At 43.5% G+C, this 25,345-nt stretch overlaps 1 protein-coding gene across 1 annotated transcript; it reads right to left on the reverse strand.

The window, feature by feature from the left end:
- Positions 1-18,890: 18,890 nt before the first annotated feature.
- Positions 18,891-22,570, reverse strand: LOC135873285 (uncharacterized; the record flags this gene model as incomplete). Its single annotated transcript, XM_065397688.1, has 3 exons — positions 22,395-22,570; positions 19,988-21,194; positions 18,891-19,496 (listed from the first exon to the last, which is right to left on the reverse strand). Coding segments are annotated over exons 1-3 (1,989 nt in total), but the record flags the coding sequence as incomplete, so codon positions are not given.
- Positions 22,571-25,345: the final 2,775 nt, after the last annotated feature.

A 25,345-nucleotide genomic window follows, 5' to 3' on the forward strand; every position in this document is an offset into this window, starting at 1 on the left:
ACACGGGAGGTCCACTTCCTAGACACCACCATACAAATAAGCGATGGCCACGTTAACACCACCCTATACCGAAAACCCACCGACCGCTACGCCTACCTTCATGCCTCCAGCTTCCACCCCGGACACACCACACGATCCATCGTCTACAGCCAAGCACTGAGGTACAATCGCATCTGCTCCAACCCCTCAGACAGAGACCAACACCTACAAGATCTTCACCAAGCATTCTCAAAACTATGATACCCACACAAGGAAATAAAGAAACAAATCAACAGAGCCAGACGTGTACCCAGAAGCCTCCTGCTACAAGACAGGCCCAAAAAAGAAACCAACAGAACACCACTAGCTGTCACCTTCAGCCCCCCAACTAAAACCTCTCCAGCGCATCATCAGAGATCTACAACCCATCCTGGACAATGATCCCTCACTTTCACAGACCTTGGGAGGCAGGCCAGTCCTCGCCCACAGACAACCCGCCAACCTTAAGCATATTCTCACCAGCAACCACGCACCGCACCATAACAACTCTAACTCAGGAACCAACCCATGCAACAAACCTCGATGCCAACTCTGCCCACATATCTACACCAGCAACACCATTACAGGACCTAACCAGATCAGCTACAACATCACCGGCTCATTCACCTGCATGTCCACCAATGTTATATATGCCATCATGTGCCAGCAATGCCCCTCTGCTATGTACATTGGCCAAACTGGACAGTCACTACGCAAGAGGATAAATGGACACAAGTCAGATATCAGGAATGGCAATATACAAAAACCTGTAGGAGAACACTTCAACCTCCCTGGCCACACAATAGCAGATGTAAAGGTAGCCATCTTACAGCAAAAAAACTTCAGGACCAGACTCCAAAGAGAAACTGCTGAGCTCCAGTTCATTTGCAAATTTGACACCATCAGATCAGGATTAAACAAACACTGTGAATGGCTATCCAACTACAGAAGCAGTTTCTCCTCCCTTGGTGTTCACACCTCAACTGCTAGCAGAGCACCTCACCCTCCCTGATTGAACTAACCTCGTTATCTCCATACTGATTTATACCTGCCTCTGGAGATTTCCATTACTTGCATCTGAAGAAGTGAGGTTCTTACCCACGAAAGCTTATGCTCCCAATACTTCTGATAGTCTTAAAGGTGCCACAGGACCCTCTGTTGCACATCACAAGGGCCATGCATGGAACCGATGACTGTTGGACAGACCATCACCTTGTTAGATCAATCATGAATTTCCAGATCGCCTCAAGGCATCACAAGCAGGCAAAATCAGTATGAAAGAAATTCAACGTCAAGACCCTTGAAGATATAGTGACTTGGGAGAAACTTCAGCGGTGTCTCCAAGAGAAGTTTTCCACTATGCCTACAGCTGATGATGATAATGAAAATTTCTGAAAGGGATTAAAGACTGCCATCCTCTCGGCATGTGCTGTGCTGCTACTGGACTTGTCACATAAGAAATCCAGTGAACTAAAGTATTATTCCTTCTCTTTAACCAATTCTGCTGTGTGCTGCTCTGAAAAATAATAGGGAAAAGGTATATTTGCAAAGAAATTGTGATAAGCCCTTTGAATCTGCTCCTATTGATCCCCCTGTGACTTTGTTTTAAAACTTGGTCTGGTTCTTGGGAAGCTGACATTTAGGTGCTGCACTGTGTTAATACAATATCTCACCAGAGGTTAAACCTTGAAACCCATTTTATTTTTAAAACAGGGAGAGCTAGAATAGGGAGACTGTCTGTGCTGCCATTGAACATTTCATTGAACTTTTGTATTCATTTTAACTGCGTGAGCCTCTTAATTTTTTTCCTTAAAAAAAAAAAATCTGACAGTTTGGTTAACTGCTGCGAGAGATCGGGGAGGTAATACACAGAAAGGACTTACCATAGTTAAAATTGCCAATTTCTTTAATTTTGGTGAAATTCATCCTTTTATTTGTTAGGCAAGATAGCAATGGGAATGGTCCACTGTCTGTTACCATTTTAAATACTGTCATTAAAGAGGTCACATTACCTAGGGTTGCCTGAGAAAAAGACAGCTACTACGCACTGAGAAAAGCCCTATGTTAGTTAATAGCACCTAGCACCCATTGCTTGCCTTCCATTCCTGTGAAGATGAAAAAACAGGCATATAATCCTATCCTTAGCATGCGCACTGTGATATTGGGAAGAACTATTAAAATGCTGAGGGACCATTGCTCTGCCTGCATGCAGACACACAAGGACATGTGAGATCCATTAAAGTTGTGTGCAAAATTAGAGCAGGATTGTCACCTGCAGGGGAGCGAGGCATCCCTTTTCTAAGGCAGACTGTATGTATTGCTAGTTGGAGTGCAGTGGGTGGGGCGAGCAGGCTATGTGGGGCTGTTACTCTCCATAAGGTAGGTGGTATGGTATTAAGCACTGTGCCTTTAAGGACTAAGCGTCCCAGAGACTGGGCGGGGGGAGTAAGGAATGTGTGCTATTACATTCTTATTATCTACAGCCAGTTGAAACCAGACACAGAATAAAACAGAGCTCTTGTAAGCACTTCCAACACTGTGCCCCAGATCCTTAAAGGTATATGGGCACCTAACACCCATTAGTTTCATTAGGTGTTAGGTGTGCCTAAATACCTTTCAGCATCTCAGCCTGAGTGATCGATGAACACCACAATTGAGTAAGGAATGGGCAAAAAGGGAAGGGGAGTGAGCAGACTTGACTCTGTCCGTCCAATATGCTGCCCAGCACAAGCTGATGCACTGCGAAGGAGGAAGTAATATGTTACTGGTATGAGCATAAAGTAAATTACGACCTGAAAATCAGGCCATTTATTTAGGTGCCTATGTATGACTTCAGTTTCATCAATATTTGAACATTTTAGCCTAAATCATTCGGGCTCCACTGAAACAGCGCTCAGATTTGCCCATAAAGATTGTAATCCCAGGTTGAATCCAAAGTTTTGTTACAAACTTTCATGTGTCCATATTAAATAGGTGGGATAAATGAGCAAATCCAAAGATCCAGAGGAATGCAAAGTGGCAGATTTAAACAGGAGAAGCACCATTAATTGTCCTTCAGAACAAGTTCCCTGTTCTTGACTAAATGTTGTTATATTTTGATTGCTTAAAATAAAAGCTGAAGTTCAAAGTAAAGATATTGCTTTTTTCTTGTTTTGTCATAGCAATGGAATTGCTGATTTTTCATGAAAGCACAATATGTGCACACTTATCTATCCTTTTCTGGGATAAATTGATTCTTTCTGAAGTTATTCTTTTGGTCCTTGTGTTAATATTTTCGTTTCTACTAGAATTACAACAGGGCAGAGCTGTTGTTGAAAGTGTGTAATGTATTAAAATTATATTCAGGATTCAATATTTTACAGTTCCTGTCTTCAGACTTGAACAGCAGCTATGCCCAGCACCCTACTGGTAAATATATTTTCTTTGATCACTGCTGCATTAGTGATTTGAGAGATAAATATTACATCAACAGATACTTTTCCTTTTGTCTGCTCAGCATGAGGTTTTCAAATAAGAGACACTTACTTTCAGGCCAAACAAATTTTTTTTTTGTACTATGTATTTTGCTTTTCTATTTGGGCTACATTTGCATAACTAAATTGGGCTTTTATGCCCTCGAGAATGGGAAAGATGGAATCTGAGCCCCTTAAGCATTTTCAAAGGAGCGCATTTTCAAAGTGTTGTGCTCACCAGAAGTTGCACCTGTGGGGAGAGGAGTAGAATGGGCATGGCCAGAAGACTATATCCTCCCTGGAATTTCCCAAGAAGGGGAGCAACTGGAATCTATGGGGCACCTGTATGTTTGCACCATGAATTGGACCTGGTAATGGCCCCACTAGGTGGCCCATTCATACCAGTTGCCCTTCCTTGCCTCAGCAGATCAGCTATTTATGTACTGTAGCTAGAGACAGACCAGCTTTCACTTGGGAGCCATTTGTGCCAACTTGGCACTGCTGCACCATGCTTCCACCCTTCATGAGGGACAACCTGACTCAGAACATGAGGAAAATGAGGAGTAGGTGGCTTACAGGACCTGAGAATACCACAAAGCTTGTGGCACCTTACTAGAAAAGGGTGTTGTGCTTGCAGTGCTGTGTTGGGAGATGTTCTGCCAGTCCTTCGGACACCCTCTGGATTTGACCACTGGTCTGTCTGTAACATAATCACAAATTTGGAGATTAAATAGATGTGTGAGGCTTTGTACCTAGTTCATTACCCTGCCAAGGAAGGATTTTTCCCTACAGCACATTGAACAGATTTGTTTGGTCAAAGTTGCAGTGCAGAAGTAATAAATTGGAATAGTAATAATAGTTACAATCCTTAATAATAATATTGCCATTTTGGTCAAGCAGTAGCTGAAATTCAGGGTCTTGCAGGGAGAAATATGTTAGGTATTTCCTTGGTATTATTTATTTACAAAATGTACACAAGTCCTGTTCCTCTAAACAACACTAAAAGCAAAACTGCACCTACATAACTATTTTCTGTAGAAGACTCGGATCAGGCACTCTTCCCTATCCCAATAATAATGTATTATTATTATTATTATTATTATTTATTGTTTGTATTCCCATAGCAATTAGAAGCCCCAGTCATGGAGCAAGGCCCCATTATGCTAGGCTCTGCACAAACACAGAAAAAAATACTGTCCCTGTCCCAAAGAGCTTACAACCTAACTGTAAGACAAGAGATAACAGATGGATACAGATGGTTGGGGGAGTACAAAAAAACCAATGAGACAACATTGGTCAGCATGATCAGCTGTAATGTCAGCACACCGGCTGTCTAGCTGTTGTCAAGGTTTTGGTAGGCATCATGGCAGAGTAGTTCTACGGAGAGACTTAAAGGAGGATAACGAGGTAGCTTTGTAGAGAAACAGCTCTCTTACCTCTGTTTCTCTCCAGGGACCCACACAGACTCTCAGCAAAACACAGACTCCCCTGCTCAGTGCCCACCCAACACTTTGCCCCAGCCCCTGAGTATGAAATGTATGAAATGCTGTTAGCTCCGCACTCCCCTCTGGGCCACATGATAGTGCCATGTGGTTCCAGGCATCAGCCATCTCCTTTGTCTGCAGCTGTTTTTCTACACAAACACACTTCCATGCATCTTCTTTACTGAGGTCTGTGATTGCCTGAGGATCAGAGGCTCTAAAGAGCAGGCCTTTAATACCCTTTTCCCAACAGTAATAATAACCCCTGCAAAAATACTTGTCAGAAACAGATCTAGCACACTCAGGACTGGTTTTGCAACTTATTGGAAGGATGGTTCTTCTAACAAAACAGTGCCCCTCAGGATGACCCAGTTGGTGGCTCAGAGAGCTGTGTGTCATCCCCAATGCCATGGACTTTCCCCAGTTGATGCTTTATGCCTTTATGCAATCTTGAGCCACTTGAGGTAATTCCTCTCCTTTTGGGGAGATTTATACCCCAAAGATATATAGTTATCCTATACTCCCATTAGCAAGAGTGAATATTCCTATTAATGTCATGTAGCCTTTCCTTAGAGCATATGTCAGTCCTTCCAAACACTTACTCATTTTTAAAAAAAATTCTGAAGTCCCTCCCATAGGCTGACACCTTTTGGACACAGATCTCCCCATGCAGAGTTGCCAGAGCTGTATAGAAATGGACTATCACCTTCCTTCCCCATGATACGATGCTGCTGCAACAGGAAGCCCAAAATTGCATTCACCTCATGCCATCACATCACATTGCAATTTCAGATGTAATTTGCTATCCGCTATCTCCCTTAGGTCGCGCTCGGCATTATTGCTTCTGGATTTCTCCTTACCTTTGAATGTATGTGTTGTGTATTATTTTACTCCACTTCTACATTGATTAGCTTGCATTTGTCAATGACATTTCATTTTGATATTTCCTAGCTGGATGTCTGACCTCTTGAGGTCATTTGCTCTCTGTGGTGTTTACAACAATTTCACATAAAACACAATTTTCAAACAACCTGTTTTTTTCTTCCTTCTAATGCATAGAGAAGGCTAGAAATGTTTTCTGTATTGCTACCTTAGAAGTAAGAGGAATGTCAATTCTACTCTTTTCTGCTTTGACTGGAGGACTTCTTTGGGGTCTTACATGACTTTCATTGGTTGGTCTCCCACCTTTATCACCTCAGGTCAGATTTTTAAAGCTATTTAGGTGCCAAAAGATACTGGTAGGCACCTAACGGGATTTTATGTGGTTTATGCTCTTAGTTCTGGAATTCAGGGGTTCAATCACGGGCAATGGTATTTTGAGTGCTGATACACCCTGGGGTCAGATGGCATCATTTGAATGTTTGTACATACGTATCCTGGTTTGGAACAAAAGGGGGAGGGATAGCTCAGTGGTTTGAGCATTGGCCTGTTAAACCTAGGGTTGTGAGTTCAATCCTTGAGAGGGCCACTTAGGGAACTGGGGTAAAAATCTGTCTGGGGATTGGTCCCCCTTTGAGTAGGGGGTTGGACTAGATGACCTCCTGAGGTCTCTTCCAACCCTGATATTCTATGAAAAGGGGTAGAATTGCTACCTGATAACTCCATTGACTGCAGTGGAGATAGAGCAGGGATGTCCTTGGTGCAAAGGGCTGGATTTTTACAAGCACTAAGAGCCAAATTCACAACATTAATTAGGCCCCTAAAAAGGCAGATAAGCACTTAGTGGGATTTTCAACAGCACGAAAGCTGGTTAGGCACCTAAGTCCCCTTCACTTCAATGGGCATTAGACATCTAGCCTTCTTAGGTGCTTTTGAAAAACGCACTAGGTGCCGATCTTCACCCGTAGGCATCTAATAACTGTAACAATCTGGCCCCTATCTCTTGTATAGCGCTTTTTATCCATGGCTATTAAAGCACGTTAGGTACGTATCATCATCCCAGAATGGTGGGGCTGTTGAATCTCTACCAAAGGATTTCCTTTTTCAAAAGTGTTAGCTCTTGGTAGCAAACAAGAAAGATATTTAAACCGTCTGTATAAAAATCCCTTCTCAATTCAATGGCTCTTGTGATGCCATCAGTGATGTGCCCTCAGTGTATGCCAGGAATGTATTGCATACCCCAGGACTTGCTGTGCCAGCAGGACAATTCCATCAGGCTCCTGAATGTGTGAACAAAATGGCGTCCTCCACACAGCGTGATCTGGCATGCGCTGTACATACAAGGTCACATCACATGAAGGATGCTATTGTGCATGCAAGTGTACAATTGCATACCTGACTAAAAATGTCATGGCACATCCCTGGAGGCCATCATTTCACTAGTTCTCCATTTAGTATAGATCTTGCATCCTACACAAAACCTGACATTCTAATTTTAAAACAAGTAACCTTCCCTCTCCTTGGCCCCCTCCCCCCGCAATAAAACCAAAACAACCTTTTAGGATGAGCCCAATCTTTTTCCAGAGAGTAATTTGGTCATCTCTAGGGTCTCTTTGCTAACACAAAAAAGGAAGCTATCTGAAGCCTGCATCCCAAGCAAGGGGAAAAAATTAGTAGGGAAGGGTTGCAGAGCAAACTGGATGAACAAGCATCTCAAACAGTTTATTCAGAGAAAGAAGAAAGCCTACAAGGAATGGAAGATGCGAAGGATCATCAAGGAAAGCTGCCTCTTGAAGGTCAAAAAGTATAGGGAAAAGGTGAAAACTGCTAAAAGCTAGGCAGAGTTGGAACTTGGAAAGGAAATTAAAACCAATAATAAAAGGTTCTTTAGCCATATAAATAAAAAGAAAACAAGGAAAGAAGAAGTGGTATTGCTAAGCATTGAGGCTGGAGTGAAGATTAAAGATTATCTAGGCATGGCTCAACACCTAAACAAATACTTGGCCTCAGTTTTTAATAAGAGTATTGAGGAGCTTGGGAGCAGTGGCAGGTTGGCTAATGAGAACAAGGATATGGAAGTAGAAATTACCACATCTGAGGTGGAGACCAAACTCCCCAATCTTAAAAGGACTAAATAATGAGGAATAGATAATCTCCATCCAAAAATATTAAAGGAACTGGCAGATGAAATTGCAAACTCAATAGCAAGTTTCACATGGGAAATTATTAGTTAAATTGGAGAAGATGGGGGCAAAAAACCCTAACTTTTTTAAAGACTGACCTTGATAAGGTTATGGAGAGGGCTGTATGATAAGATTGCATACAATGGCAAATGGCCCATCCACGACTGCTATTAGCAAATATCACCAACAGCTGGAGATGGGATGCTAGATCGGAAGGTTTCTGAGTTACTACAGAGAATTCTTTCCCAGGTATCTGGCTGGTGGGTCTTGCCCACATGCTCAGGGTCTAACTGATCGCTATATTTGGGGTCAAGAAGGAATTTCCCCAGGTCAGCTTGGCAGAGAACTGGTTTTTTGGGGTTTTTTTTGTTTTTTGTTTTTTGTTTTGCCTTCGTCTGCAGTGTGGGGAGTGAATCACTTACTGGTTTGAGCTAAATTGTGGACTCTCTGTAACTTGAGGTCTTTCAAATCTTGATTTAAAGGCTTCAGTAACACAGCCAACAGTTATGGCCTACTACAGGAGTGAGTGGGTGAAGTTCTGTGGCCTGCAATGTGCAGAAGGTCTGACTAGATGATCATGATGGTCCCTTCTGACCTTAAAGGCTATGAATATGAGCTGCTTAATATAATCCATGCAATGTAAGTGTGCATGTTCCATGCCTAACCACTAGAGGGCATCTGTATGTAGCAAGATCCCTAATGGTGGAACAGTAGACTGTGGTGGAGGAAGAAGCAACACACCAGCTGAATAAATAAGCAGGTTGCTTAGCTCTCTGCCCATATCCTAATTGGCAAGTTCCTGGGTTCAGATGTTACAGATCTAACAGTGGCAACGAGGAGGCTGGGCTCATGCTGCAGCTGTTGTTTTAACTGTTGTCCAGTATCAGGAGCCCATGAGTGCAGCCTGGCTAAAGGGTGATGGAGCTGTTGCAGTATATGCCTTACTGAGGGAAGGAAGGGAGCACACACTATCACTGTAGCTAGACAAGGCATGTGAGGTGGCTTCAACAGCCTAAACTAAGATTTAAAGAGGCAAAACAGTTAGCTACTTCTTAGCAAATGTTAACTCGCTAGAACTTGGAGCTAGCAATCTCCTTGGCATGTGAGGCATCACCCTATGGAATTGGAGCAGTGATCTCCCACGTGGTGCCTGATGGTCAGGAATGACATAACGCTTTCAGTGCCAGATCTCTACGTCCAGCAGAACACAATTATGACCAGACAGACCATGAAGCCTTGAGTCTGATCTGGGGAGTTAAGAAATTTGGTCATTATCTGCATAATAGGAATTTTATGCTCATGACAGATCATAAGCCCTTGTTGTCCATTTTTAACCCCAAAAGGGGCATTCTGAAAATGGTCATTGTTCATGTTCAGAGATGGACTTTATTCTAGGGAGCCCATACCTTTGATGTCAAATTTAACGGAATGGCTCAACTTTGTAATGCTGATGGGTTATCACAACTATCATTGTTGTATACAAGCTCCATGCCACAATGGAAGTCACCCACATAGCTTCAAACAGCTAATGAGCACACCTAGTGCCTCCCACATCCAATTTCTGGATGACTCCAGACCATCTAGCAGAGTCACCCAGCCCGGCTGCGTCAAGACTACAGACACACCCCAAAACAAAACTAGCTAGCGAACAGGAACATCAAACAGGGGAGTTTTGTGAGGGTGTTCTCCAGATGAAGGAAGAGTGACTATGCAACCCTAGGGATGCGTTTGTTGTCTAATAGTTTGTTCGTTGCTGTATGCCTGCTTGATGGAAGTTTATAGTGAGGGAGCTTGGGAACGGATATACCTAACAATCTCTTAATTTAGGCCCCCTCCCCCCAAGAAAAACAACCCCCCCCCCAAAATACCTCCAAACCTCAAAGAACAAACAAACAAACAAACAAACAGAGAGTAAAAATAACACAGACAAAGTCCAGTAGCAGAACGGGGGCTATCCAGTTTATTGCACTGAATGCAGGATGGATGATTACCTGCCTTGTGGGCAGGTGGCATATGTTTGCATTCAGTGCAGGCAACTCATGGCCCTCAGAGACTGAGTATGGGCTCTTGAGACCAGAGTGGCTGAACTGGAGGAGCTAAGAGAGACAGAGAGGTACATAGACGAGACTTTCTGGGACACAGTAGAGTGGTGCCATCCCCAGTCTGACAGCCTATTGAGGAGGATAAAAACAACAAGGAGGCTGGTGGCACCTTAAAGACTAACAGATATTAGTCTTTAGTATTGAGGAGGATGAAAGTCTTGGGGAAGGGGAACATCAATCGGGAGCAGAGGGGGGACTCTCCTTCCAGATGATGTCATGGTCTCCTCTAGCACTGAAGATACCTCTCTGAGGGAAGGGACCCTGGTTACTAGGAAGAGACAAGGCTGTTGTGGAGAAGGTAAATGAATACTTTACATTGTTCTTCACAGAAGAGGATGTGGGGGGAGATTCCCACACAAGAGTCAGTCTTTTTAGGTGATAATCTGAGGAACTGTCCCAGATTGACGCGTCAACTGAAACAAATTGATAAATTATTCAGTAATAAGTCACCAGGACCAGATGGTATTCACCCAAGAGTTCTGAAGGAACTCAAATATGAAATTGCAGAACTACTAACTGTTGTTTGTAACCTATCATTAAAATTAGCCTCTGCACCAGATGATTGGAGGATAGCCAATATAATGCCGATTTTTAAAAAAGGCTCTAGAGGTGATGCTGACAATTACAGGCCAGTAAGCCTAACTTCAGTACTAGGTAAACTGGTTGAAATTATAGTAAAGAACAGCATTATCAGACACATAGAGGAACACAATACAGTGGGGAAGAGACGACACAGTTTTTGTAAAGGGAAATCATGCGTCACCAATTCATTAGAATTCTTTGAGGGTATCAACAAAGCTGTGGACACGGGTGAGGTGGCAAAATTTGCAGATGTGTACAAAATTATGTGAGATAGGTAAGTCCAAATCTGACTGCAAAGAGTTACAAAGGAATCTCACAGAAGTGGGTGACTGGGCAACAAAATGGCAGATGAACTTCAATGTTGATAAATGCAAAGTAATGCACACTAGAAAATATAATCCCAGTTATACATACAAAATGATAGGACCTAAATGATCTGGTACCACTTAAAAAAGAGATCTTGGAGTCCTTGTAGATAGTTCTCTGAAAAGATTTTCGTAATGTGCAGCAGCAGTCAAAATAGCTAACAGAATATTTGGGGCCATTAGTAAAGGGAGAGATAATGAGACAATACATATCATATGCCACTATATAAATCCATGATACACCCTGTAGAAAGTACAGAACCACCAACAGGCCCGCCTAGTGGTTAGGCAGGAGTAGGCAGGGCGTCTTCCCATTGAAAGCATTGCCATTGTCCGGTCCTTCAGTGCCCCCGCCTCCAGGGTTTCCAGTCCTCCACTTTAGCACAGGGATTTGGGGGTGGGGGACACTAGGCCCTTGAATAGTCAAGGCCTTTTCCAGCTGGTCTCTCTCTCTTAGTTGAAGATTCCTGCTGTTGTAACATCCTCTCAGAGTGGGTAGAGGAGGCTGGGCCCACCCACTCCACCGGGCTTCAGTCCAGGGCCCAATGGTGAGCAGCTACACTCAACACCTTGAGGTGCTATGCTGCTGCCCCCTTGGACTCCTTTCTAACCCTGCCCCCCTTAGCTTTCCAGAGTAAATCACTCCAATCAAATCTCAGACCTGCACACTCTATACCCTGCCTCTGCTTTGTGGGTTTGCACAGGACTGCATTGTCAGGTCTCAGGCAATCAGCTCCTGGGATGTACTTTCCCCTCATGGCAGCCGTCTGCTCCCTGTCACTGCCTGCCTCGGAATTGTTCTGCTCCACTTTTAAAAGCACTATCCAGCTTGTGAAGGCCTTGTAGGTGTGTCTGGGTGGGGCCTCCTGGGCTCAGACCTGTTCCTTAACTCCTTGCTCTCCAGTGTGGGCTTTGTAAACCCCATCACACGCCCACACCGTGTGCAGTTCTGGTCACCCCATCTCAAAAAGGCATATTAGAATTGGAGAAAGTACAGAGAGGAGTAACAAAAATGATGAGGGGTATGGAACAGCTTCAATACAAGAAAGAGATTAAAAAGGACTGTTAAGCTTAGAAGAGAAACGACTAAGGAAAGATATGATAGAGGTCTATAAAATCATGAATAGCGTGGAGAAAGTGAGTAAGTGTTATTTATGCCTTCACAAGAACCAGGGGTCACCCAATGAAATTAATGGGCAACAGGTTTAAAACAAACATAAGATAGTACTTTGTCACACAACACACAGTCAACCTATGGAACTCATTGCCAGGGGATGTTGTGAAGGCCAAAATTATAATTGGGTTAAAAAAAAAGAACTGGATAAGTTCATGGAGGATAGGTACATCAATGGCTATTAGTCAAGAGGGTCAGGGACTCAACCCCATTTTCTGCATGTCCCTATATCCCTGACACCAGAAGCTGGGACTGGACGACTGGAGATGGATCATTCAATAATTGCCCTGTTCTGTTCATTCTCTCTGAAGCATCTGGCACCTGCCACCATCAGACGCCAGGATACTGGGCTAGATGGATCATTGGTCTGACTCGGTATGGCCATTCTCAGGTTCTTAAAATCAAGAATCTGTATATCCTGCCCATTGTTTCTTCCCTTCTTTACACAGGAAATGCTGCAGTGAAAGCACATGCATTACACTAGCAGCTGATGAGTCATATTCACTAGGGTTTTAGCCACTGTTGGTGCATGCCAACTTGGTGTTGGGGGATGCTAAGGCAATATTATGTTTAACTCCATTACACTCCCCGTCTTCCTGAACCTCGGCTGTACTCTTTGCTGAAGTACAGGTTAGAGTTCTATGTTTTCAAGATTTTTCAAAAACCATTACATAGCATTAAACCTCAGGGTTATTATATGTAAATCCCTGAAAAGTTGGCAATAAGTCATAGTTCCACGTCAACTTCAAAGAGAAAGTGCCGTAGCTTTTCTTAGTAAACAAACATTTACTGCACACAGAACAGGTTAATAATACTTGGAATATGATGAGTAACTCAAAAAAATCTTTAAGGCCATAAATCTACGGGTCTTCTTTATACAGACTTCCCTATTTTGTTATTGTTGAACATATTTAAATATAAGGTTGGAGTCTTCAGAACTGGAGGAGAATGGCTGCATCTCAGTTCTTTTCCATACACTTCAGAGCCCTGTCAAGAAACAAATGCTCCACAGCTAGCAGCATTCTAGCCCTTTGTGTAATAGCTGACTGGTCTTCAGTTGCTGGTGAAACAGAAATGTGTAGCCTGTATTCAATGTGGTACAATTATTGGGATCAGCATGCAAAATATCCAATCCCTGGATTTTTAGAAGACTTCATGTTACTCAGCATCTTCTCCCCAGTGAAGTCAGGTAAGAATTTACAAATGGTCACCACGTGCTACCCCATTCTCTCTTTAGTGGAGATAAAATCCCAGTTTAAAGCAGTTCATTAATAGTTAAATTTAAATTCCATAGGTTGTATAACCTCTAGGGGTGACCAATGTCTCTAGGTCCTTAACAGACACCAGGGTTGACCAAACATTATTCGAATGGAGGACTTCCCTAGCACATAAAGCCAGAACAGCACTCAGGGACTGGGACCTTGCCATCATAGCAGATGCAGCTCTTGATCCTGCAGGGATCAGGCACTGAATTCACAGCTGTCTCTAATGCCTATATTTATAACCTTCCCCCTGAGACCTAACTGGCTCAGTTTTCAAATGGGGAATATGTGGGCAACCTGCAAGACTGCTTGCCTACAATAAAATCTATATTGCTACAGAAACAGCTACTGAGCATGTCCAATAACTGCCACACCCTTCCTCTGGGTGTTTCTGGGCCCTTTTAGCTGAGATGCCGTGCTCTGCACTCTATATGTGCAGAAACACAGAGTATTCTGTTAAAATCCACATCCCCTCCCCACTGCTCCTTTCCCTTTCTTTGGGCCAATATGTATATCTCAAAGGCTGCCTAGGGAGCGTGTGGTTTACACTAGCACCCCTTAAACATGAGTGAGAGGGTTTTGTGTATGAGTAGGGATCCAGTTAACAAGAACAATCAAGCTATACCACGAGCTAACTTTGCAGTAAAGAGAAGCCCAAGGGGGCTTGATTTTCAGAAAATGCTGAGCATGCACCATCTGAAAAATCAGGCCTCTTTAATATCTCAAATTTGGCACTTGAAGTCACTAGTCACTTGTGAACATCTTGGCCAGTAATGCCTTTATATGCTGAAATACATCCTTCTTAATTTGCTCCTGACTGTTGTATGGTTTTCCTTGTTTTCCAAGGAACCAGTTCCACAATGACATACGGCTAGTAAAAATTTATCTTTTTTGTAAGGAGTCCTTCACCAATTTTGTCCCATTCTGCTTCATTTAAACCTTTTAACAGAATTGTTTAATTTCTGTTCTGCTTGTCAGTGACTATCTGCAATACTTTGAAAGTTTAAAAATAGAAACGTTACAAACAAGCTATCTTGTAGTACCAATTCAGCTCGAACAATACTAAGTCAGCTCCTGTAAAAATTGCCTCTGCACAAAGAGAAAGTCTGAGAGTGTCTCTTTTTCTTTTCCCTTCCTTTGTTAAACTTAAATGGAAGTTGATGGGGAGGAGAGAAAAAGAAGAGGGTAATAATTTATTTGCCAATGAAACGCTCTCCTACAGGAACATGTCCATTTCAGTGAAATTTTGTTTAAAAGAATTGACTTTGATAAAAAAATTCATTTAGAAAAAATTCAATATTTCATGCTGATTTTGTCATTTCATTTTTAAATTATTTTTATTTTGAAATGTATATTATCGTATATTATTTTTATTATTTTGATATAATTTTATGTTATCTTTTTATTCTTATCTTTATTTTATGTATGTGATACCAATTACAATAGAAATTACCAACTACTAAGCCAATTTCTGCTCACCGATTAGAATAAAAATAAAACTACAAATGGCCAGTTACAAAACCAGCTGAGCAAATCAGCTACTAATTGAGCAAACCAATTACAACTAGAACACCATTTAGTTACCATATGCAATAACAAGTAGCAATTAAAAGGCCACTTACTAATTAGAATACCAATTACAATAGAAATGACCAATTAATAAAATAGAATATAAAATAAGTATAAAATGGCAAAATATAATAGTCTAATTTTTTTTTTACTTTTCTGTTATAATGTAATATAACATTAAAGTAAAAACTGAATGTTTTCTCAGGAAATTTATTCCATAGGAAATTTTTGATATTTCAGTTTCTTGTTCTGATTTAGAATGAAAAAGATTTTGAAATGTCAGAAGTTCCTTCAGAATAGAGATTCTGAGTTCTGACCAGCCTGTCTTTGGCTAACACCAGATGCCTCAGAGGAAGGTGTAAGAACCCCTCAATGGGTAAACATAGGATAATCTGTACTAAGATCTCATACTAATCTGCAAAAGTTAGAGATTGGCATAAACCCTGAGGCCATGAGGGTTTTTTATCTGTTCCAAAGCTCTTTGCTTGCATTTCTGTTTTCTGGATATATTTTCTGATTTCTGGATATTCTTGTTATCCATATAAACATCCAATCCATTGTTGAATCTTGCTAAATTCTTGGCCTCAGCAACATGCGGTGGCAATAAATTCCATGGTCTAATGTGCTGAGTTTAAAAGTATTTAATCAATTTTTAATCTGCTATCTTTCAATTTCATTGAATGTCCAAAATTCTTATATTGTAAGTCAGAGAGCAGATGCGCCAGTGGTCCATTACCTTTGAATGGAGCCAAACTTTCAGCTGTATCTATTATATATATATAAAATTCAGCCTCCTTGTGCATATACATTGTGATACATGAGTTTTAATTGTTATCATATTTTACATTTTTTCCACAAGACGTACAGGATGGATGGTGTTCACTGAATGGGTTTTATGAATATGATATTTCTTTTAATCTTCATCATTCAGCATATAGCTCCAGGTTGACGTCCGCTCTGGATGTAAAGTCTGCAGCGTATTCAACAGAGTTTGATTAAACGGCTGAGGGTCACCTTGTGAGGGATAAGGCATTGGGCTGGATTTTTTAATTCCTGCTATCCTCAGAGCCTCCTTCAGAAGGTGACTCTCAAAGTCCCATCTCTGGAGTGTATCTGAGCTGGGAACCCATACACTGAAAAATATTTCTCCCACAACACTCAAGCGACAGTGGTGGCCTTCTGCTCACATGTGGGATATGCGTGCGCATACTGTGTAAAATGGTCAGTCACTACTAAAATGTTCCCGACATTCTATCTGTCCACTTCTAAAGATAAGAAGTCAATACATACGACCTCCAAATGTTTGTTGCTGGTGATATTCTTCAGATATGCAGCTTGAGGGAGCAGAGTTTTCCTTTGAACACACCAAGCGCATGTCTCACATTTCCTGCGAACGTCATCAGCCATTCCGGGCCAATAGAACCTACTCTGAACAAGTTCTAGGGTTATGTCCATTCCCAAATGTCCAAAGTCATCATGCAGGACCCTCATGGCCAGGGCTCTGTACTCTTTTGGTAGCGCTAATTGTGTTCATTGATTCTGTAAAGGATCTGACTTGGTTTGGTGCAGCACTTCCTGAATCAGTTTCAGTTTGCTCCATTCTCTCAATAGTAGTTTACCCTGGAGGGTGGGGTGGGTGGATGGAATAATTGCAGTTGGGTTTAACCCCTCCTTCTTTGCAACCAGAGTTTCATGAATATCATTATCTTGCAGCTGGGCTTCTTGCCAGTCAGCAGCATTGAGCATGGGCGATGAAGATTGGTCCAACACAGTATAGTTCACTGAGACAGAAGGCACACATTCCTGGGAGGCAGGCCCAGAGTTTCTGCAACACAGCCATGAAGGCTGTCATGATCCACTGACTCTTGACAACTCACACTGCAAATAGCTCTCACTCCATCCATCGGAATCACAGCCACTTCCAATGCCTGCAGATGCCGGGACAATGTATCCACATCTACATTGCTTCTCTCTGATTGACATTGAATGCTGAACTTGTAGCTAGCCAAGGCAGCCAGCCATCTTAGCCCTGTAGCATCCAGGTTGGCACTTATTAACATGTAAATAAGTGGATTGTTGTCTGTCATACTTGAAACTGAGCACAATACAAGAAGTCTCAAAACTTCTCAGTGATGTCCCATTTTAAGCCCAAAAGCTCCAGATTGTGGATGGGATAGCGAGTCTCACTATCAGACAGTCCTTGTCTGGCAAAGGCCACAGCTTTACGTTTCCCTTAAATGTCCTGGTATAGGACTGCTCCCAGACCCTCCAAACTGGCATCCATATGTAGGATAAATGGCTTGCTTGGGTCAGCAAAGACTAGGACTAGAGCATAAGCTAGGCAATTAATGAGTTCTCAAAAAGGCTTTTCACATCTCTCATCCCACTGTGATACAAATGGTTCTAAAGGGCCATAGTGTCTCTGATCAGGAGACATTGGGGACCTCTCCTTACACTTGGTCTTAGATTTGTTCTTGCTGGACTGGTATCCCCTGGTGAGATAATTCAGAGACTTTACAATGGTAGCATAATTCTTCACAAACCTTCAAGAAAGGTCTTGAACTCTGTGTGATTATTTGGGTATGGCCATGTAGTGAGTTCTTCTATTTTATCTGGATCAGTACTCACACCCTCTTGGGACACAATGTGACCCACGCACTTCGCCAGTGTTCTGCAGAACTGGCATTAATCAATGGAAAGCTTCAGTGCATAGTCTTCCAACCAGTCTAGACCTTTAAGAATTCCTTCTTCATGTTCTTCCAAGGTTCTTCCAAACACAATCAGGTCATCTGAATAAACCAAGACTCCCAGAGGGATCTGGTGATGATGATGTTCGTCCATCGTTATCGATGAAGACCTCAACAACTCATTCTTTCGATGACCGGGCTTTGTGCGTCCGAAGATGACTGATCAGTCCGATTTGGGCGTGGAACGTCCTGTCACACGTCGGGCAAACATGTAATGGCACTGTCGATGATGTACGAGCAGCTCTGGACTTGCGCAGCTCACGCTTTTTTTCAGCCTCAGCAATACGCCTCGCCTCAGAGGTATTACTGCCTGTGTGAATGAGGCTGTGCCATGCTGAACGGTTCAGTGCGAAGGTTTCCCATGTGGTGGTGTTGATCTCGAAGGACTTCAAAGAGGTCTTCAGCGTGTCCTTGAATTGCTTCTTTTGTCCTCCATGGGAGCGCTTTCCCTGAGTGAGTTCTCCGTAGAAGAGCTGTTTAGGAATGCGTTCATCTGACATTCTCACAACATGTCCGGCCCACCTGGTCTGGGCTCTCATCAGCAATGTGTGAACTGACGGCAGACTGGCTCTAGTAAGGACATCAGTATCGGGCACTTTGTCCTGCCATCTGATTTTTAGAAGCTTTTGCAGACAGGAAATGTGGAAGTGATTGAGCCTTCGTGCATGACTCCGATAGACAGTCCACGTCTCGCAGGCGTACAGCAGAGTTGGAAGCACCACTGCTCGGTAGACCTTCAGCTTCGTTGATAGGCTGATCCCTCGACGTTCCCAAACATTGAAGCGCAATCAGCCAAATGCAGAGCTGGCTTTAGCAATTCTGCAGTTTACTTCATCATCGATTGACACTGCTCGGGAAAGGGTACTGCTCAGGTACATGAAGTGGTCCACTGTCTGAAGTCTCTGTCCATTTACAGTGATGGACGGTTCTGAGTACGGAGCGTGGGGAGCTGGCTGGTGCATGACCTCAGTCTTCTTGATGTTAATAGTGAGACCGAAGTTATTGCATGCAGTTGAAAACTTGTCCATACTGGCTTGCATTTCTGGCTCAGTACTAGCATTCAGAGCACAATCATCGGCAAAGAGAAAGTCTCGAAGTACAGTTTCCTTCACCTTGGTGATGGCACGCAGTCGCCTCAGATTGAATAATTTCCCATCAGTTCTATACTTCAGGCCTACTCCTTCAGTGCAGTGTTGAAAGGCATCAGTCAGAGTGGCAGAGAATATCATGCTGAACAAAGTGGGTGCTAAAACACACCCTTGCTTGACACCGTTGGTGACTGGGAAGGCCTCAGATGTTTCACCGTCATCCAGGACACGAGCCATCATACCGTGATGAAATTGACGTACCATTCGTATAAATCTGTCTGGACAGCCAAATTTCGACATGATCCTCCACAGGCCCTGGCGACTGACAGAGTCAAATGCTTTCGTGAGGTCCACAAAAGTTGTGTAGAGTTCACGATTCTGCTCTTGACATTTCTCCTGTAGCTGACGCACAGCGAAGATCATGTCAATAGTCCCACGACCCTTGCAGAAGCCACACTGTGATTCTGGCAGTAAGCCCTTCTCCAGTTGAGTAATCAATCGGTTCAACAGAACCCGTGCAAGAACTTTCCCTGCTGTAGAAAGCAGCGAGATTCCACGGTGATTGTCGCATACCTGGCAATTGCCCTTCCTCTTATAGAGGTGCAAGATGGACGCGTCTCTAAATTCCTGTGGAATGGTTCCCTGCCTCCAGAAGGACTGAAACAGCTCAGTGAGTTTCCGTAGCAGCACCGGTCCACCGACTTTGTACACCTCTGCTGGTATGGCATCTGACCGTGGGGCTTTGCCACTTGACAGCTGATTGATAGCTTTCTTCACTTCGTCCTCTTCTGGTGAAGCATCCATGGAGTCATTGACTGCAACCTGGGGCATCTTGTCAATGGTCTCATCATTGATGACTGAGGGGCGATTGAGAATTGCTTCAAAGTGTTCAGCCCATCTCTGGAGAATCTGCGTCTTCTCTGTAAGGAGCACAGTACCATCAGAGTTCAGGAGGGGAAAGCTCCCAGAAGACTGTGGACCATAGAGTGTGTTAAGGGCTTCATAAAACTGCTTAAAGTCATTCCTGTCCACATATGCCTGTATTTCATCTGCTTTGGCGCTTAGCCACATGTCCCGCATTTTGCGCAATCGGTTCTGAGAACGTTGATAAAGGCGGTCTTCTTTGCCGCCGAGGATGGATCGTTTTGATATGCATGATGCAGGCGGTGCTTCTCAGCAAGTAAGGCCTGGATTTCTGCATCATTTTCGTCAAACCAGTCTTGCTGCCTGCATGTGGAGGGCCCCAATACCTTCGATGCAGCTGTATGGACAGTGTTGCGGAATCGCTCCCAGTCTTTCTCAGCGTCATCCTCAATACGAAGATCAGCAAGCTCATTCTCTAGGTCTTCTGCTAGATTTTCAGTGATGTGGCTGTTCTTCAGCTTCGACACGTTGATCCTTTTGAGAACCTTACAGCCTTGTGGTCGTCTCTTCGGCATGATACGGAGCTTCATTTTGGATACTATGAGCCTATGATCCATCCAACAGTCAGCGCCACACATAGCTTTTGTAACCCTGACATCTTGTCTGTCCCTTCTCCTGATGATGACATAATCGATCAAATGCCAGTGCTTGGAACGGGGATGCATCCACGAAGTCCTGTTGCGGGTAGGAAGGCGGAAGACCGTATTGCTGATCAGAAGGCCATGTGCTGCACAAGTTTTCAGCAGTAACAGGCCATTGCTGTTGCACTTTCCCACTCCATTTTTCCCGATGACTCCTTCCCAGGCTGCGGCATCGCATCCGACTCTTGCGTTAAAATCGCAAAGCATAATCAGCTTGTCTGTGCGGTGCACTGACGATAGCAGAGTATCTAGTTCTTCGTAGAATTTATCCTTCACATCCTCTGGGTTGGTCATTGTAGGAGCATATGCGCTGATCAAAGTAGCTTGTTTTCCTTTTTGAAGCGGAAGCTGCATTGTCATGAGCCGGTCATTCATACCCTTGGGGGACCTGGCAAGTTTCCGAACAAGATGATTCTTAATGGTGAAGCCAACTCCAGATTCGCGACGCTCATCACTGCTGCGGCCACTCCAGAAGAATGTATAGCCACCGCCTGACTCGGACAGCTGTCCTTCATTAGCAAGGCGAGTTTCGCTAAGGGCTGCAATGTCAATGTTGTAGCGTGTGAGCTCTCGAGCGACAAGTGCTGTTCTTCTCTCCGGTCTGTCTGCCGTGATGTTGTCCAGTAACGTGCGCACATTCCATGTGCCAATAGTGATTGGTGTCACTCTAAGTTTTGTTTTTGTTTCGTTCGACCGCTTTTGTGGGATCCCCACCAGCTGCGGTATGCTGGCCAGGGTAAGGTGAAGCAGGCAGTGTTTAGGGCACCTTTTCTAGCCCCCTCCTCGTTCTACGGAGGTGAGCAGTGCAATCCTGAATGGGGCTGCTCAGTCGCTCAAGAAGATGCCAAGCTCCACTGCTGTTTCGGTCAGTGAGGAACGACCTATGTGCAGGTCCGCGGCTACAACTCCCAGTGTATCCACACCTGCTGCTTCGTTGCTCGCCCATCGCCACAGGACTTGATATGATGTGATATGATATGATATGATATGATGTCGAGACTTGCGCGTGAATTGGATTAAAGTGAGGGAGAGTTGCGCAACATCAGCCTCACTCTCTCTTCCCAGTTCCTATCTGTATCCAGTGGCAGGACAGAAGTCGAGACGGCTGGAGATAGGACAGGGTGCAGTGGATGACCAGGACGCCTACGTGTCTTGTCGTGCTCTTAAGCGTTCCACAACGCTTGCTGTCACCGCCTTCCTGACCATTAAACCAGGTTGAACCAGGTTGCCTCAGTCAGCCGGATCCAGCCTTCGCATGCAATGGGTAGACAGGCCCTGACTCACCGAGAGTCTCATACTCATCGGCTACCCTCACCTGGTTTAGCCCGCCAGTCAAGACGGTCTCCAGGGTGTGGCCGCTGTCGCATGCTGACAGCTACTTGGAACCACAGGTGAGAGCTGGGTGTCAAGTGGGGACCAAAGTGGATGAGCTACTCCTAGGAGTACAACTGCTCCCCCATCAGAGGTACTACCCCTCCCTGACAACCCCATCTGGTAGTATCCACTTTGAAGTCCCAATACTGAGAACCACTGGTGTACTGGTCAACTACAGTGCACGTATATAGTGTGCAGTAGTCAATACACATCCAGATTTTCCCATTCTTCTTGTGGACCACCGCAATGGGGGAGGCATATGGGCTATGGGGCTCTATAATGATACCATTCTCAATCAGCTTGTGAAGATGGTGCTGCACAGGTCTTCCATGTCTGAAAGAGCGATCTTCCTAGATTGCTCCCTGAAGGGTTATGAGTCCTGTAGCCTGATATTGTGTTCCACTCCTTTGGCACATCCCAATTCCCACTCATGCAGTGAGAATACCTTGGATCTTTCACCAAGTCTTCCTCATATGATCCTTCCCATCCTTGGACAACGGTGAATCTCTGAAATCAAACTTTGCAGGATCTTTTGCTAGAACCTCAGGTTCACACTGGGGTATCAAAGAGGTCTGCTATCTTCTGCTCTTGTTTCACAGCAACATCACGGCCTGTTTCATTAGCAATCAGAATAACCACCTTTTCCTGGGCTTCTGCAGGCAGGGTTGTGACTCCACTGGGGACCAGCACTCCTTCAGGGAGCCCTTCTTCAGCCAGCTGCTCTACCATTGCCAGTGTCCCTTTACTGCCTTTTAGGCAGGTACTCATGACAAGCACTTCTTGCTCAGTCATTGCAGGCACTGCTAAGGGGGTCAGCCCTACGTACCTCAGTGCTCCCATTGGTAGCTCAGACATCTCCTTTTGAGTGTTTTCAGTTTTTCTATAGGCTGCAGCACAATGCGTATGGATCATCAGGGTGTTTAGGTATTGGTCCCCAGCTTGCTGTCAGCCCCGACTCATTTATTACACACCTTCCAACTTCTGCAACTAATGATCCACCAGTCCTACAGACAACAGCCACCTTTACCGCGTAAGCCTGATTCATCTCCACTGCAGGTCTGTCTTGGGCACTAAATGAGGGAGGAGTCCTGTGGAAAAAATAGCCTGTGATTGTTACATACAGACCATGTAATTGTGTAATTAAAGACTATATCATAATGAATATGCACAAGGGGGGCCAAGGATTGCACAGGCAACTGTAATTCTGGCATTTCCTAACTTTTGAGTGCTTGACATCACAACTTTAATGCTCCTTAGTTTTTTTTTTTTTTAATGTAAATAGAAATAGATAAGGACAAAGAAAACTGTGCCTCTTCCAAGTCAATTTTTGTACTCAATTATGACATTAAAATACTGGGCAGAGTTTGAACTCTGAGGGAAGACAGAGAGAGAACTTGCCTATCTGTGACTTGCCAAAATTAGTGCAGTGAGCTGAAAATGTTAGATGAGCTTTAAATACAGTCTACTCCAACAGGCCAAGTAAACAACTTCTGTGGTTATTCTTTCTTTAGTCACTAAAATAATAATACTAATTAACACATAAGTCCTAAATGATGCTTTTCATGGGTAGATCTCAAAGCACTTTTCAAAGGAGGTGAGTACCATTTTACAGATGTGGAATTGATGCACATAGATGGGGAAGTGACTGGCTCAAGGTCACCCAGAAGGCCAGTGGCAAAGCTGGGAATAGAACATAGGTCTCTCCTATGTTTCAGTCTAGGTTTCCATCCACTTGACCACACTGCCTTCCAGCGACTAGATAAAGGCACCCTTATTTTCAGTGTTAGAAAAAACTGGATTCATGATCATAAAAAGCAAATCTTTTCAGAGAAAATAAATCTGCATTTGGATATAGTTCCCATTGCCATCACTGAGGGCTGCATACATATGTGCATGGGAAGAATTTGATCTAGAATACTGTACCAATATTTTTTTTTAGTGGAATGGTATCTAGGAAGGAGGAATTCTGCTTCAACTCTTACCTTCTATTTCCTACCTTCCAAAGCTAAAATAAACCACACTTTGCCTGATATGGTGTACAAGGGATCCATCACAACATTGACTAGACATTAGCCCTAGAAAGTGAAAGCCAGGTCCAACCAACTTAGAATTGCCCTCTTCAAAACTCTACATGAAAAAAGGCGCGAAAGAGCATTTTCTGTTCTTGCATAATATATGGAGAAAAAGTTGACAGACATTTTTAAGTGTCTTTATTACTTGCTTTTCATAGAGGGAACCAGTTTGGTGGGGTTGTCCCTAATATTGAGTTGCATCTTTTTTCCATGGACTGTGTACTTGTTAATCATACAGACAAGATATGTGTACTATGATGATGAATGCAGAGTAAAACCTCTATCGAACAGAATACAGACACAGAGAACTGGGATGCAGCATTCAGAATCAGAACCAACAGAAAACATTGCACTCGTTTGTTGTATAGTTGTGACAGTGTCCCCAGGGTACAACTTGGAACTGTCAGAACACTGTGCCTCCTTAACTCTCTCACCTGGGTTGTCTCTCACAAAGCTATGCCAGTGACAAGCAATGAAACCCCTCCATGGGTTGTGATCATTCAGCTATCAACATGAGGAGCCATGCACCCGGCTAAATTGCATGAATACTCCCTGAGCTACTCATAAATCACACAGAGAGAGGCACCAGTAGATCACCCCAGCTCCCAGACTTCCACCCCAGAAATATACCGTGTTACACTGCTCAAGGTTCCCTTGGACAGTACAAGCTCATTAATAAGTTCACCATTTCTTCATAGGAAAATGGACATACACAAGCCTTTGTTAACCTGACCTGAGATTCCCTGAGCACTTCCACCAAAAATGCAGTGTTTAGGTAAAATATAAAAGAGATTTATTAATTACAGAAAGATAGATTTTAAATGATTATAAGTAGCAGGCATAGAGATCAAATTTGGTTACCTTAGAAATAAAAATAGAAACACAGTCTAAATTCTAACTTTAACAGACTCAGCAAGATTTGAATCAAACAGTCTCTCACCCCCGCTGAATGTTCCAGGCAGCTCACAGGTTTCAATACTCAGACCGAACTCCTTTCCAGCCTGGGACCAATTTCCCAACTTCAAAGTCTTTGTCATCCAAAGGATCTTTCAGGTGTTCAGATTGGGGGTGGGAAGGAGAGGCCAAGTGATGATGTCACTGCCCCTCTTTTACACTTTCTTCCAGCTGCTAGAAAGATCCTTGTTTGTGATGTGTGTTAGGCCTCCTCATTGTGTACGTGTCTTCTCTGAGAAGGCTCTGGGATAGTGGATTCTTCTTGAGCCATTATTGCCTGTCTGGCCAGTGATGGCTGCTCCTTTGTTGGTGTTTCCCAACCTCACAACATATTTCAGTAACAAATATAGCAATACTTCATAGCTTCACATACAATGCTAGTACATAGACTTCAACAAGATATTAATGTTGAACAGAGTAAGACTTTTAAAATGATACCTCACAAGGTATAATTTGTACAAAACATCTCCTAATCATA

Source organism: Emys orbicularis, chromosome 1, assembly GCF_028017835.1.
Source record: "Emys orbicularis isolate rEmyOrb1 chromosome 1, rEmyOrb1.hap1, whole genome shotgun sequence".
Classification (NCBI taxonomy): domain Eukaryota; kingdom Metazoa; phylum Chordata; order Testudines; family Emydidae; genus Emys; species Emys orbicularis.